The sequence below is a fragment of the Gigantopelta aegis genome, chromosome 8, assembly GCF_016097555.1.
Source record: "Gigantopelta aegis isolate Gae_Host chromosome 8, Gae_host_genome, whole genome shotgun sequence".
NCBI lineage: Eukaryota > Metazoa > Mollusca > Gastropoda > Neomphalida > Peltospiridae > Gigantopelta > Gigantopelta aegis.
Genome location: NC_054706.1, coordinates 64,128,736 through 64,141,516, shown reverse-complemented (window position 1 = coordinate 64,141,516; position 12,781 = coordinate 64,128,736). Strand labels below are relative to the sequence as shown.

The following is a 12,781-nucleotide window of genomic DNA, read 5'->3' as shown; positions in this document are numbered from 1 at the left end:
AGCATTGTAAATGTATGTGTAGTTACACGTGTGTAAGACAAACACAGGTGTTTAAGCATTGTAAATGTATGTGTAGTTACACGTGTGTAAGACATACACAGGTGTTTGAGCATTGTAAATGTATGTGTAGTTACACGTGTCTAAGACATACACAGGTGTTTGAGCATTGTAAATGTATGTGTAGTTACACGTGTGTAAGACATACACAGGTGTTTCAGCATTGTAAATGTATGTGTAGTTACACGTGTCTAAGACATACACAGGTGTTTAAGCATTGTAAATGTATGTGCAGTTACATGTGTATAAGACATACACAGGCTTTGTAAATTCAGCCCTACATTTCAACAACCCTGGTGACGTTATTGTTGATGTCATGTTGATTATACTTGCATAACATTTTTAAAACTGTATTTGAACTTAAAAAACCCAGACTGAAAGCACTTGGGCTACATTACATGTAAAGTGTTTTGTTGTTTCTTGTAAAAAAGAAAAAACCCACTTATTCAACCATACAAGAATTTGACCGGCCTCGGTGGTGCAGTGGTTAAGCCATCAGACTACAGAGAGAGTTCTTAAGGGCTCAGTGGGTAGGTGTAAGGCCACTACACCCTCTTCTCTCTCACTTACCACTAACCAACTAACAACTAACCCCCTGTCCTGGACACACAGCCCAGATAGCCGAGGTGTGCCCAGGACAGTGTACTTGAACCTCAATTGGATAAAAGCATGAAAATAAATTGAAAATAAAAAAAAACTATAATTTAAAAATCTTGAAATATATAATTTCTGCACAATCAACAATAATATAAATTATTAAATCATAAAGAAAGAGTTTTACAGGAAATTTGTACAATATCTGCACAATTAATAATAAAATTAATTATTTAATGTATAAAGAAAGAGTTTTACAGGAAATTTGTATAATATCTGCACAATCAATAATAAAATAAACTATTTAATGTATAAACATATCTTAATCACCAACCTTTAGTTTTTTTCACCGAATATAAAATATCATAACCACACATTAATAATAACAACATGAAATAAACACTGGACCTCGTTCCACGAAGCAATTTTAGTACTACTATTATTAATATTTACCAATGTGATTGTAACTTTTTTCTACAATTGCCAGCCTACTCCACAACGCGATGTAGCTTACTGTTGTCATAAATTACTGTGAAAATTTACAATTGGTAAGAAGCAGTTGTATAAAGCCAGTAAAGTAGACATCGAAGCAGTTGTATGAAGCCAGTAAAGTATATCTCGAAACAGTTGTATGAAGCCAGTAAAGTAGATCCCGAAAAAGTTGTGTAAAGCCAGTAAAGTAGATCGCGAAACAGTTGTATGAAGCCAGTATTTAAGTAGATATCTAAACAGTTGTATGAAGCCAGTATTTAAGTAGATATCTAAACAGTTGTATGAAGCCAGTATTTAAGTAGATATCTAAACAGTTGTATGAAGCCAGTATTTAGGTAGTACTAAACCAAATAACTTCCGGCTGGGTCAAAGTTCGAGGTGCACCAAACTTTTGATAGAGAAGTGAACACCACAAGTCCTGTGATTGGTTATAAATGTGAGTGTGTTGATTGTAAAAAAATTATAATTTCATCTGGGTAAAACAAATATGCAATTTTATTTCATCTAGTACCAATGTGTCAAGTAGCCTTGTGCTTGAAACATGTATGGGATACCTGTAAAAAAAAGTACTCAAATTTTGTGCGGAACTAGGGTAGTCATAGATGCTACCTGTTATCTCAAAAACAAGCAGCTTGACCCCCAATTTTTTCTGATTCACTTTAAGTGTGAGGGGTGGTAGTATTTATATCCGTGGCGTTTATGTTGATTGATATTCTGCAGGTAGGAGTTTTAGCCACATATGTTACTATTGTCGTCTATGGGATTTGATTTGGTAGTATACACCCTATAAGTAGATATCTAAACAGTTGTATGAAGCCAGTATTTAAGTAGATATCTAAACAGTTGTATGAAGCCAGTATTTAAGTAGATATCTAAACAGTTGTATGAAGCCAGTAAAGTAGATCTCAAATAATGATTAGATGATTTTCTAAGAAGGATGCAAACTCTTTGTTTAACAAGAGGTCATGGGCCTAAAGGGTCACCTGAGTAAATGGTTACCTCCCATTAGTCATATGGTCAATAGTAATACAATTAGGAAAGCAGTCAAGCAGTAAGTAAACTGAGCACACCTGTGTGGGGAATGAGAATGGTCTCAGAGGATTATCTCGGCTTGAATGACCAACTGGTATTGGCTGTGTCTCACTGCTAACTAGTCACTGTTGTAATCATAACTCCTGTGGGCAGCAGCTTTGAAGTAGAAATGTTTTTATAATAATGAACACACAGAAGTAATTGTTTTCATGGTTTCTCCAGTTATAAGGAGTTGCTCTTAGGAGAAGGAAACATGAAGGAGACATGTTTTGATGTAGCAATGAGATATAAAATAATCTCCAAGCTGCTGAAATCACATCTATCTTTATTAATATAAATTGATATTTTATTATTAATTATATTTATTATATTAGGTTTTTTGATCAGCCCGATTGAAAATACTCTTTGCACCTACTAACTGATAATTTAATTTAATAACCTGGTTAATTTAAATTCAATTGGTGCTCCAAATTACTATTTTAAAGTAATAATAATATAAGTTTAACACCCTATTTATTTTTCCTTTTTTAAGTGGTCTTACCACAGTTTAAAAATTGTCCCCTTCATACTTCCACACCTCCCACTCCCCTACCCCCTTCCCGCCCCGGAGTTGGTCACTGGCGAAGTCAGAGGCCAAATCCGAGGTGGGCGTGCCTGAACCCTTGTGGATATGGGCACGTAAATAGAGTTCCCATCCCATCCCATCTATCTTTTAAGTATAAATGTTTTGACAGAATTCTAATTGTGAAGTACTGTTCTCCAATTATAACAAGTTTATTTAATTAGTAGCTTTTGAGACATTTGGGTATATATAACTGTGGAATACCAAATCATGGCATACTTGCACCATGGCTAGACTTCGGAGAGTGGAGTATTTATTGTCGCAGAGGGGTACGCCCCAAGTCTTCTTAGATGGTCACCTCTACAACAAGAATGCTGTTCGACAGACTTGTACTCATTGGAAATGTGTCATCAAGACTTGTAATGGAAGATGTACTACCATTGGAGATCACGTCAGGAACACCACTGACCACACCCACCCACCACAAGATTCAGAGCGTCTGAGGTTCCTCAGCACTATGCGAAAGCGGGCCAGAGAAGAAACAACACTGTTGAGTGCTGTTTACAATGAAGAGATAGTCAAACACATCCAGGTCAAGTCTGAGTATTGCCAGCATTCCCCAGCATGAGCAGCGCACTGTACAGACATTGATGGAAGCAGATCCCTGCACTTCCCCTGACAAGATCCGATGTGGACCTTAATGGAGTATGGACAGAGACTGCTGATGGCCGCCCTTTCCTCTTGACCGCTGATGGTGATGCAGATAAGATACTGATCTTCTCCACTGATCAACAGCTTCGTGCTTTGTAGTCGGCCGACACGATCTACATGGACGGCACCTTTTCTTCATGTCCTGAACTCTGGGATCAAGTCTACATTCTTCATGCCAGGAGCGGGTCAACCACATACGCACTTGTATATGTCTTGCTGCACGACAGACAAATAGACACCTACTGCAGACCAAAGTTCAGACACGACTCAACCTAACTCTTGACCCTGCTACAGTCCAGACAGACTTTGAGTTGGCTGCCATTCGTGCTGTTGAGAGGGAGTTTCCTAACGCCGAGGTCAAGGGTTGTTACTTCCATTACTGTCAGGCATTGTGGAGGAAGGTGCAGAACCTGGGACTTGCAGTGCAGTACAAGGAAGATCCTCCCGTCCAACAGTGGATCCGCAGGGCTGCCGGATTAGCTCTACTACCACAAAACAAAGTTCAGGATGCGTGGATTGAAGCCATGGACTCGACACCAAATGTTCCTCGTGCCCAAGAGTTCAATGACTACATGATCGTCAACTGGATTGATGATGCTCGCTTCCCCCTGCCACTCTGGAACCACCATGAGACCAATGGGCCATGCACAACAACAATCTGGAAGGATTCCACAACCGTCTCAACAAAGCAATGCCCCACTACCACCCGAACATCTATCGTTTTGTGGACATTATTAAGAAGATCGAGTTTGCAGACAGAGCCAAGATTTCCCAGATTGACTTCGGCGCCGCTCCTCCATCCCGCAAGCGTGTGTACAGAGAGATTGAAAACAGACTAGTTAGACTCAAGGATCAATTGCAGCAGAGAGTCAAGACGCCACTTCAGTTCTTAGATGCTGTCGGCTTTCTACTGAAACTTGCTTAAGTGATCAAGAGACAATAAGTGCAAACTGCATAAACGTGCTTTGTTCTCTGGATACAATATTGACATTTTCATTTTTTTTATCAATAAAATGATTAAATAATTATAAGCCTTTTTTTCATTAGTCATACAATATACAACTATGTGGGATCATACCATTTTTATCTGGGTAACGGGCAGATGATTAAGTGTGCACCAAACCTTGACCTGTGTAGTTATAAACTGTATGACAAATAAGGGTATGACTAATGGGGGGATACTGAGTAAATTGGACACACATTCAATATACCAAAATAATCCAAAAGTATACTTGTTCACTATTTTGTTACCTCTACTCCATGAATTCACAAATGTACCAAATGTGTAACTTTTCTTGAAACTGATATGCATCTATTTTGCAGACCAAAGTTGAGAAAAATTCTTCCCTTAAGAGTAAAGGTGACAATATACCAAAGGAAATGCCTGATTCATTAAGCATGGTAGAAAGAACTAATAGTTGGTGACTTGGCAAAAAAAAAAAAACCCAGGATAAACTTAGAAGAAAGTTAAAGTTTCTTTTGTCTAATAACACCACTAGAGCACATTGATTTATTAATCATTGGCAACTGAATGCCAAACATTTGGTAATTTGGACATAGTCTTAGAGAGCAAACTTATTACATTTTCCATTAGTAGGAAGGGATCTTTTATATGCACAATAACAGAGAGTCTTGCACACACCATGGAATTTGATATACCAGTTGTGGTGCACTGGCTGGAATGAAAAATAGCCCAAATGAGCCCATAAACGGGGGATCAATCCTAGACTGACTGCACATCATACAAGCATGTAATGATTTCAGTGCTTTTTGTAATTTTATGTCTTGTCTGTGTTGTAGGTGAAAGCCATGATCCAGATGGCACAAAATAAACAGAAAAAGCAGTATGAGGCTAAAAACGAGCAAGGGAGTGAAATAATTTGAGTTTGTGGTTGAAAATGAGGTGCCGAGATGGAATATGGTCAAGCTAGGCCATAAAGGGAGTTTGTGGTTGGAAATGAGGAGCTGAGATGGAATATGGTCAAACTAGGCCATAAAGGGAGTTTGTGGTTGGAAACGAGGTGCTGAGATGGAATATGGTCAAACTAGGCCATAAAGGGAGTTTGTGGTTGGAAAGAGGAGCTGAGATGGAATATGGTCAAACTAGGCCATAAAGGGAGTTTGTGGTTGGAAACGAGGTGCTGAGATGGAATATGGTCAAACTAGGCCATAAAGGGAGTTTGTGGTTGGAAACGAGGTGCTGAGATGGAATATGGTCAAACTAGGCCATAAAGGGAGTTTGTGGTTGGAAACGAGGTGCTGAGATGGAATATGGTCAAACTAGGCCATAAAGGGAGTTTGTGGTTGGAAACGAGGTGCTGAGACGGAATATGGTCAAACTAGGCCATAAAGGGAGTTTGTGGTTGGAAACGAGGTGCTGAGACGGAATATGGTCAAACTAGGCCATAAAGGGAGTTTGTGGTTGGAAACGAGGTGCTGAGACGGAATATGGTCAAACTAGGCCATAAAGGGAGTTTGTGGTTGGAAACGAGGTGCTGAGACGGAATATGGTCAAACTAGGCCATAAAGGGAGTTTGTGGTTGGAAACGAGGTGCTGAGACGGAATATGGTCAAACTAGGCCATAAAGGGAGTTTGTGGTTGGAAACGAGGTGCTGAGATGGAATATGGTCAAACTAGGCCATAAAGGGAGTTTGTGGTTGGAAACGAGGTGCTGAGATGGAATATGGTCAAACTAGGCCATAAAGGGAGTTTGTGGTTGGAAACGAGGTGCTGAGATGGAATATGGTCAAACTAGGCCATAAAGGGAGTTTGTGGTTGGAAACGAGGTGCTGAGATGGAATATGGTCAAACTAGGCCATAAAGGGAGTTTGTGGTTGGAAACGAGGTGCTGAGATGGAATATGGTCAAACTAGGCCATAAAGGGAGTTTGTGGTTGGAAACGAGGTGCTGAGATGGAATATGGTCAAACTAGGCCATAAAGGGAGTTTGTGGTTGGAAACGAGGTGCTGAGACGGAATATGGTCAAACTAGGCCATAAAGGGAGTTTGTGGTTGGAAACGAGGTGCTGAGACGGAATATGGTCAAACTAGGCCATAAAGGGAGTTTGTGGTTGGAAACGAGGTGCTGAGACGGAATATGGTCAAACTAGGCCATAAAGGGAGTTTGTGGTTGGAAACGAGGTGCTGAGACGGAATATGGTCAAACTAGGCCATAAAGGGAGTTTGTGGTTGAAAACGAGGTGCTGAGATGGAATATGGTCAAAATAGGCCATAAAGGGAGTTTGTGGTTGAAAACGAGGTGCTGAGATGGAATATGGTCAAACTAGGCCATAAAGGGAGTTTGTGGTTGAAAACGAGGTGCTGAGATGGAATATGGTCAAACTAGGCCATAAAGGGAGTTTGTGGTTGGAAACGAGGTGCTGAGATGGAATATGGTCAAACTAGGCCATAAAGGGAGTTTGTGGTTGGAAACGAGGTGCTGAGATGGAATATGGTCAAACTAGGCCATAAAGGGAGTTTGTGGTTGGAAACGAGGTGCTGAGATGGAATATGGTCAAAATAGGCCATAAAGGGAGTTTGTGGTTGGAAATGAGGAGCTGAGACGGAATATGGTCAAACTAGGACGTAAAGGTAGCCGCCTGGAAACAGACTGGTTGAAACCATATACCATTGAAGCCATTCACCCAAAGGGCACCGTGACCCTTTCAAAGGATGGGAAACATCTCAAAAGCAGGGTCAATATGTGCCAGTTAAAGTCATATAAGAAAAGACTGAGCAGGTTTGTTTTAATTAACCTTCACATTCTTATTGCATTACTGAGTGGTAGTTTGTTTTGTTGATTGCATTAGTGTGCTTTATTTGGTTTATAGCTGCACATAATGCAAGTAGTAAAACAAACAGGATGTTGCCATTCAATTAATTTGGACTATTAAACAATAATTTTATAGTTTTGAACTGGAACTTGACAACTTATTTATCTTTGATATATTAAATTATTTGTAAGCAGACTTTTGTGACGGTGGCGAGCGCCATCACGCCTGTGAACCCCCGTCAACTCAATCTGATGGGCGTGAAATAATGCACACCTAAATTGAAAAAAATCACGCTTGTATTTTTATTTTATTTTAAACTCTGCCATTTTAAGGATGATTAAAATGTGAGGAAACGCATTGTTCCATGAGGAAAACAGCTGATCCGAGGAGAATTCCCACCCCTGATTAACACCATTCAATGTGTGTCCAAATACAAACAGTTCAAAAGATTGGCAGCCAATAGTTACAGTGGCTCATCACTGATTGAGTGTTTTAAGTCACATTTGAACCAAGTACAGAGAAGTGTTGCCAAACATTCTCATTCTGCTGAAATGTTGTGGTGCCCATTTCAACAGTACAGTGTGAAAGGTTTTTTTCCCCACACAAAACCGTATCAAATCAAAATTCACAATGTGAAATAACAATGCTACTCTCAATGATGTGATGAGGATTTCTGAGGATGCCTGTTGAAAGTGGTAAAATGTTAAGCACTGTAAAAAAAAAAATCATCGAGAAGCTGAAGGACAGAGGTTCAACAAAAATTGACGTTTTCGGAAATCAACTATCTGCCAATGACGAAACTCTGTTCATGCTGTAACAAAACACACATGGATGAGCCTATGTCTGCCTCCATGGTGAGAGCATGCCTTTTGAAGTGGTTGAAGTTGTGGATAGGCAGTACCCACACTTCGGCATTGATATTACTGATGAACTCAAGAAGGAGACAGAGTAGGCACACTGCCACAATATTGATGCTGAAGAAATCATGGGAACGTTTGGTGCTGCTAAGGAATATGAACCAAATGCTATGTGTGCTACCTCTCCTCCAGAATCAAGTGCACACAAAAAAATACCTCGACTACCTACATATGAAAAAAAGAGATAAGTTGGTCAAACTGGCCATTTTACTGGGAGGAAACAATGACAAAACAAAGGTGAACGATGCAACCAGATTAAAGAAGTTTGCTTTACTTAATGGCACCACTAAAGCACATTGATTTATTAATCATTGGCTATTGGATGTTAACATTTGGTAATTTTTACATACAGTCTTAGAGAGGAAACATGCTACATTTTCCTGTTAGTAGCAAGGAATCTTTTATATGTATCATCCCACAGACAGAATAGCACATACCACGGCATTTGATATACCAGTTGTGGTGCACTGGCTGGAACAAGAAATAGCCCAATGGGAAGGAGACAGAGTCAGCACTGCCACAATACCGATGCTGTAGAAATGGTGAGAATGTCTGATGCTGCTAATAAATATGCTCCAAATGCTACCATGTGCTACCTCTCTCCTCCAGAATGAAGGGCACAAAAGTAAGTCATCAACTACCTTGACAACATACAAATGAAAAAGATATATGTTAGTCAAACTGGCCATTTCATTGTGGAGGAACCAACAACAAAACAAACCTGAATGATGCAACCAGATTAAAGAGGAGATTTCTTTGATGGCATGATCGTGGAACACAGAATACGTCATGTGTGGTATGATGATGACTCACAAGCTAACAGTGTTTACAATGGAGTAATCGAAAAGCTTTTAAAGAAAGCAGTTAAGACTATCATTTGTAAAATAAATTAATAGCAAAGTTATTGACAGAAGTAAAATAAATATTGAGCCCTTGATGTTGTTGTTAAACTTATGTTTGATGATATAGTTGTGTGGCAAGTAGTTTTTGTTACATTTATACTGAAAAACAAGTAACTCTGTTGCAACAGGTGCCCTGAGGTGAACGTTGTCAGCATTTTAGAAGAATAAAAATCTTTACTAATTCCCCAATCTGGGTTGAGATTTGTGAAAAAAAAGGACAATCCCACAACATATGGTGGAGATGCATAATACGACCCCTATTACTTTGTCATCAAGATGGTAAAACTAAATGAAGGTAAGCCAATACCTTCCCGCCGAGGCATCGAAACTCGACTTACAACAGCCATTTTGATAACCCTAGCATACAAACCCAACATGTCACTGGAAAAAAGGCAAATGATATGGACACGAAAATGAAATCGGTACAAGCAAACCATTAGCAAGTTGTCCATGTTTTAAAACCCCAAATAGTTTTAAAGACTCAGCAACAGAAAAGCCTAGGACATGGCTTGATAAATATGAAACCAACAGGGACACCACAAGTGTCTTTCACTTATGTGGAAATAAAACTTTAATTTAGTTTAGAGAGAGAAAGACCAGGCCCCGCACTTGTTTATAAACAACTGCCCTGATATGGTGAAAGAGAGTTCACAGCTTCTGGGAAAGTCACTTGCTAGCTTGCAGACCAGAACAGCGGTCAAGTTTTCTTTCGCTTTGCGCAAAAAAAATCCAAATAAAAATAAAAATTGCAAATTTATAACTAATATGATGATAATACACATTGTGTAACAACAACTAAGATTTATGTGAAAAATGGCTGCAACAGGAGAGGTTTTTACACCACAACCTGAGATAGTGGACAGTGAAGCAGAGAAAAGTGAAAACTTAAATTTGACACATGGGCGAAAGAGCTGGGACTAACTAGAAAAACAGCATAAGTTTTGCACAGTGAAGAACTGAACTCTAGAGAAGTGCTCATACTATTAGATGACAGAGACGTTAAAGAGATCGGGTTGCCTCTAGGGCAATACAAGTTACTGTGGTCATCAATAGAAGAGATGAAAAATTAAAATGGTGCACAACAATCGACCACAGGGAGCATGGAAGAACAGGAATCTCCTGATATCACAATCAGAGATATCCGCAAACAAACGGACGGACTGACACAAACAGGTAAGAGGCAAAATTGCTTGCTTGCAGGGGGTCCCAATAAAACGGTAATAACTCCATAAATTTCGTGAAAGCGTCAAACAATGATGTCATGGATCACGATCGTAGGATTTTAAAAGAATATTTTTAAAATATTAATTAAGTTCTTCAGAATCTGTAAATTTTATTTGTATAATTAGATTCACTAAGATCTCTCCTAAAATATTGCACACGAATAGTTTTACATTAGTTGTTTTCTTACAATTTGGAAAATGTAGGTTTAAAAGTACATATTTTATGTTGGACACTTGGGTCAGTGATGATGTTTTATAGTTGTAAAGCTGGATGGACAACAGTTAAAGCCATTCAATTTTTAAATTTTCACAGGGAAGGGACATATCCCCCAATGTCTTGGATCGTGATTAATGCTTCCTCCCACCCCCCGTCTGAGATCTGGTGCATTTACGGCCATCTAAATAAAATTATTCTTTGGTTATATTACTATACAAAATAATCCTTAAAATAGTTTTTAAATAGTTTTTTTCAAAATGGCTAATGTTGCGATTCAGATGCCAAGAAAAGGCATTTAATGCCATTCAATTCATCTTGGGTGCTGTTCATTCCTCCCCACCCCACCCCTCCACACACTTAAAAAAACTGCTCCGATGGGCCTGGATGTCATGCATGGACCAATATTTCAGAATCTTTGGGAACTGTAACATGATTTCTACCTAGGTATCCAATTGTTTGATTATACAAATTATTTTTACACAAATCGTGAGTTACCTAACCTGGCTTCGCAATACGTAAATTACTACACTGGCTTGACAAATTAATAACAAACTATTTTTTGCATACTGTGTCTAAAAATCACTTGAGAATTTTTTTTTTATCTCTCCAATATATGGATTTTTGGAATACATTAAGTGTTGGTAACCCTGAATACTAAGGGCTGAAGTTACAAAGTCCGTTTTTGACTTCCATGCATGTAACTACATATATTTACAATGATAAAACACCTGCATTTGTGATTTAAAACCTGCATTTAACAAAAACAGGCTTCATAAATTCAGCCCTACAACTTTTAATTTTAGAATTTAATGGTTCACCACAACACCTATTAGCAGTTCGCAACAATTTAAAGTTGTATAACTGATCAGCACATGAACAAAAAGATGGTTCACATAAAATATTATGCCGTAACATTAAAATATTATGCCCCAACCTTAAAATGTGTGTGTGTTCAAATGGACGTATTGTTAACCAACTCGATAATCGTGGCACACAAGCTAGCCATGCCACACACAACTCCTAGTATAATTATAATATTATGCCCTAACATTAAAATGTATGTGTTCAAACGGACATATTGTTAACCAACTCAATAATTGTGGCACACAAGCTGGCCACGCCACACACAACTCGTAGTATAATATTATGCCCTAACATTAAAATGTGTGTGTGTGTGTTCATACGGACGTATTGTTAACCAACTCGATAATAGTGGCACACAAGCTGGCCACACCACACACAACTCCTACCACTACTATCATGTAGTTCTTCAGCCGGATGGGTCTCTTCAAGTCAGTACCTCCAAGTTTGGTGTGAATCAGGGACGGCATAATGTAGGCCAGTGTCGTACTGCCTATAGAACCTGTAATATTAAATACAGAATAACTAGTTAATGAAATGTAGAATATCGGCTTTATTCTGTGAAGGTAAGAATGGGAAATTCCATGAGGCTTGCTGAGCGGAATTTTTCATCCAGGCCTGAACAGGATAAAGCCGATAATCCTACGTCAGTAACTAGAGGTCATAGGTCAAATTAGCGATTTTGTAATGTAGCTACCGTATTGTTCCTATTTGTAGCGCCCGGGCGCGATGCAAAACACAAAGGGGGCGCGCTAATTAGAGTACTAGAACACGTTTCGTAATATGTGTGAAAAATCCTCGTATCAAACTGTCAATGCGTCTGGCTCGCTGAGACATCAAAAGCTTTGCCGCCGAGTCACTCCACCAGTGATGTTTTCTTGTTGAAATGACATAGCGTACCGTACATCGTCAGCTGATTTATCGAAATACATGGTACTGTGCACGTAGGCATATAGGGCCTGCGGAGTGTATTTGATAGCTCTGGCCGGTAGTTTGTAACTGACACGTTTCGATTGTCACTGTGTACACAAATTATTGTCATTTGACTCCAGTTTGCAGTTTAGTTAAAGTTATCATTTACCCGTTTTTTAAGCGGTGTTACGGTGTCGGTGTAAATACCTACCGGTATGTTTGTACTTCCGGTTTTGAACAGCATTAACGGAGTGTCGTGCGTTCATTCTGCGTGGAGATAACAGCGACATACATTTGATAAACGACATGTGTGACATACTGTTCGCCCATACTAGTGTCGTAGTGCTTCACCTGTTTGGATTTTATTTGTTTACCGATTATAATCATTGCAAGTCAGGTAAGCCAGTTTTACTATTTTACGGGTACCGTTTCATGATACATTTCTCGTGATCATAGGGGGCGCTTATATTAGAGGGGGCGCTACAAACAGAAACAATACGGTATGAATGTGACGTCACGAGTGATGCA

The 12,781-nt window shown here is 39.1% G+C and overlaps 1 protein-coding gene across 1 annotated transcript in view; it reads right to left on the bottom strand.

The window, feature by feature from the left end:
• Positions 1–8,516: 8,516 nt before the first annotated feature.
• Positions 8,517–12,781, bottom strand: part of LOC121379778 — a 32,597-nt gene continuing 28,332 nt past the window's right edge. Inside the window, exon 8 of the mRNA XM_041508429.1 lies at positions 8,517–11,843. Coding sequence (XP_041364363.1) covers positions 11,659–11,843 — 185 coding nt within the window. The 3' untranslated portion in view covers positions 8,517–11,658. The remainder of the gene's footprint in view (positions 11,844–12,781) is intronic.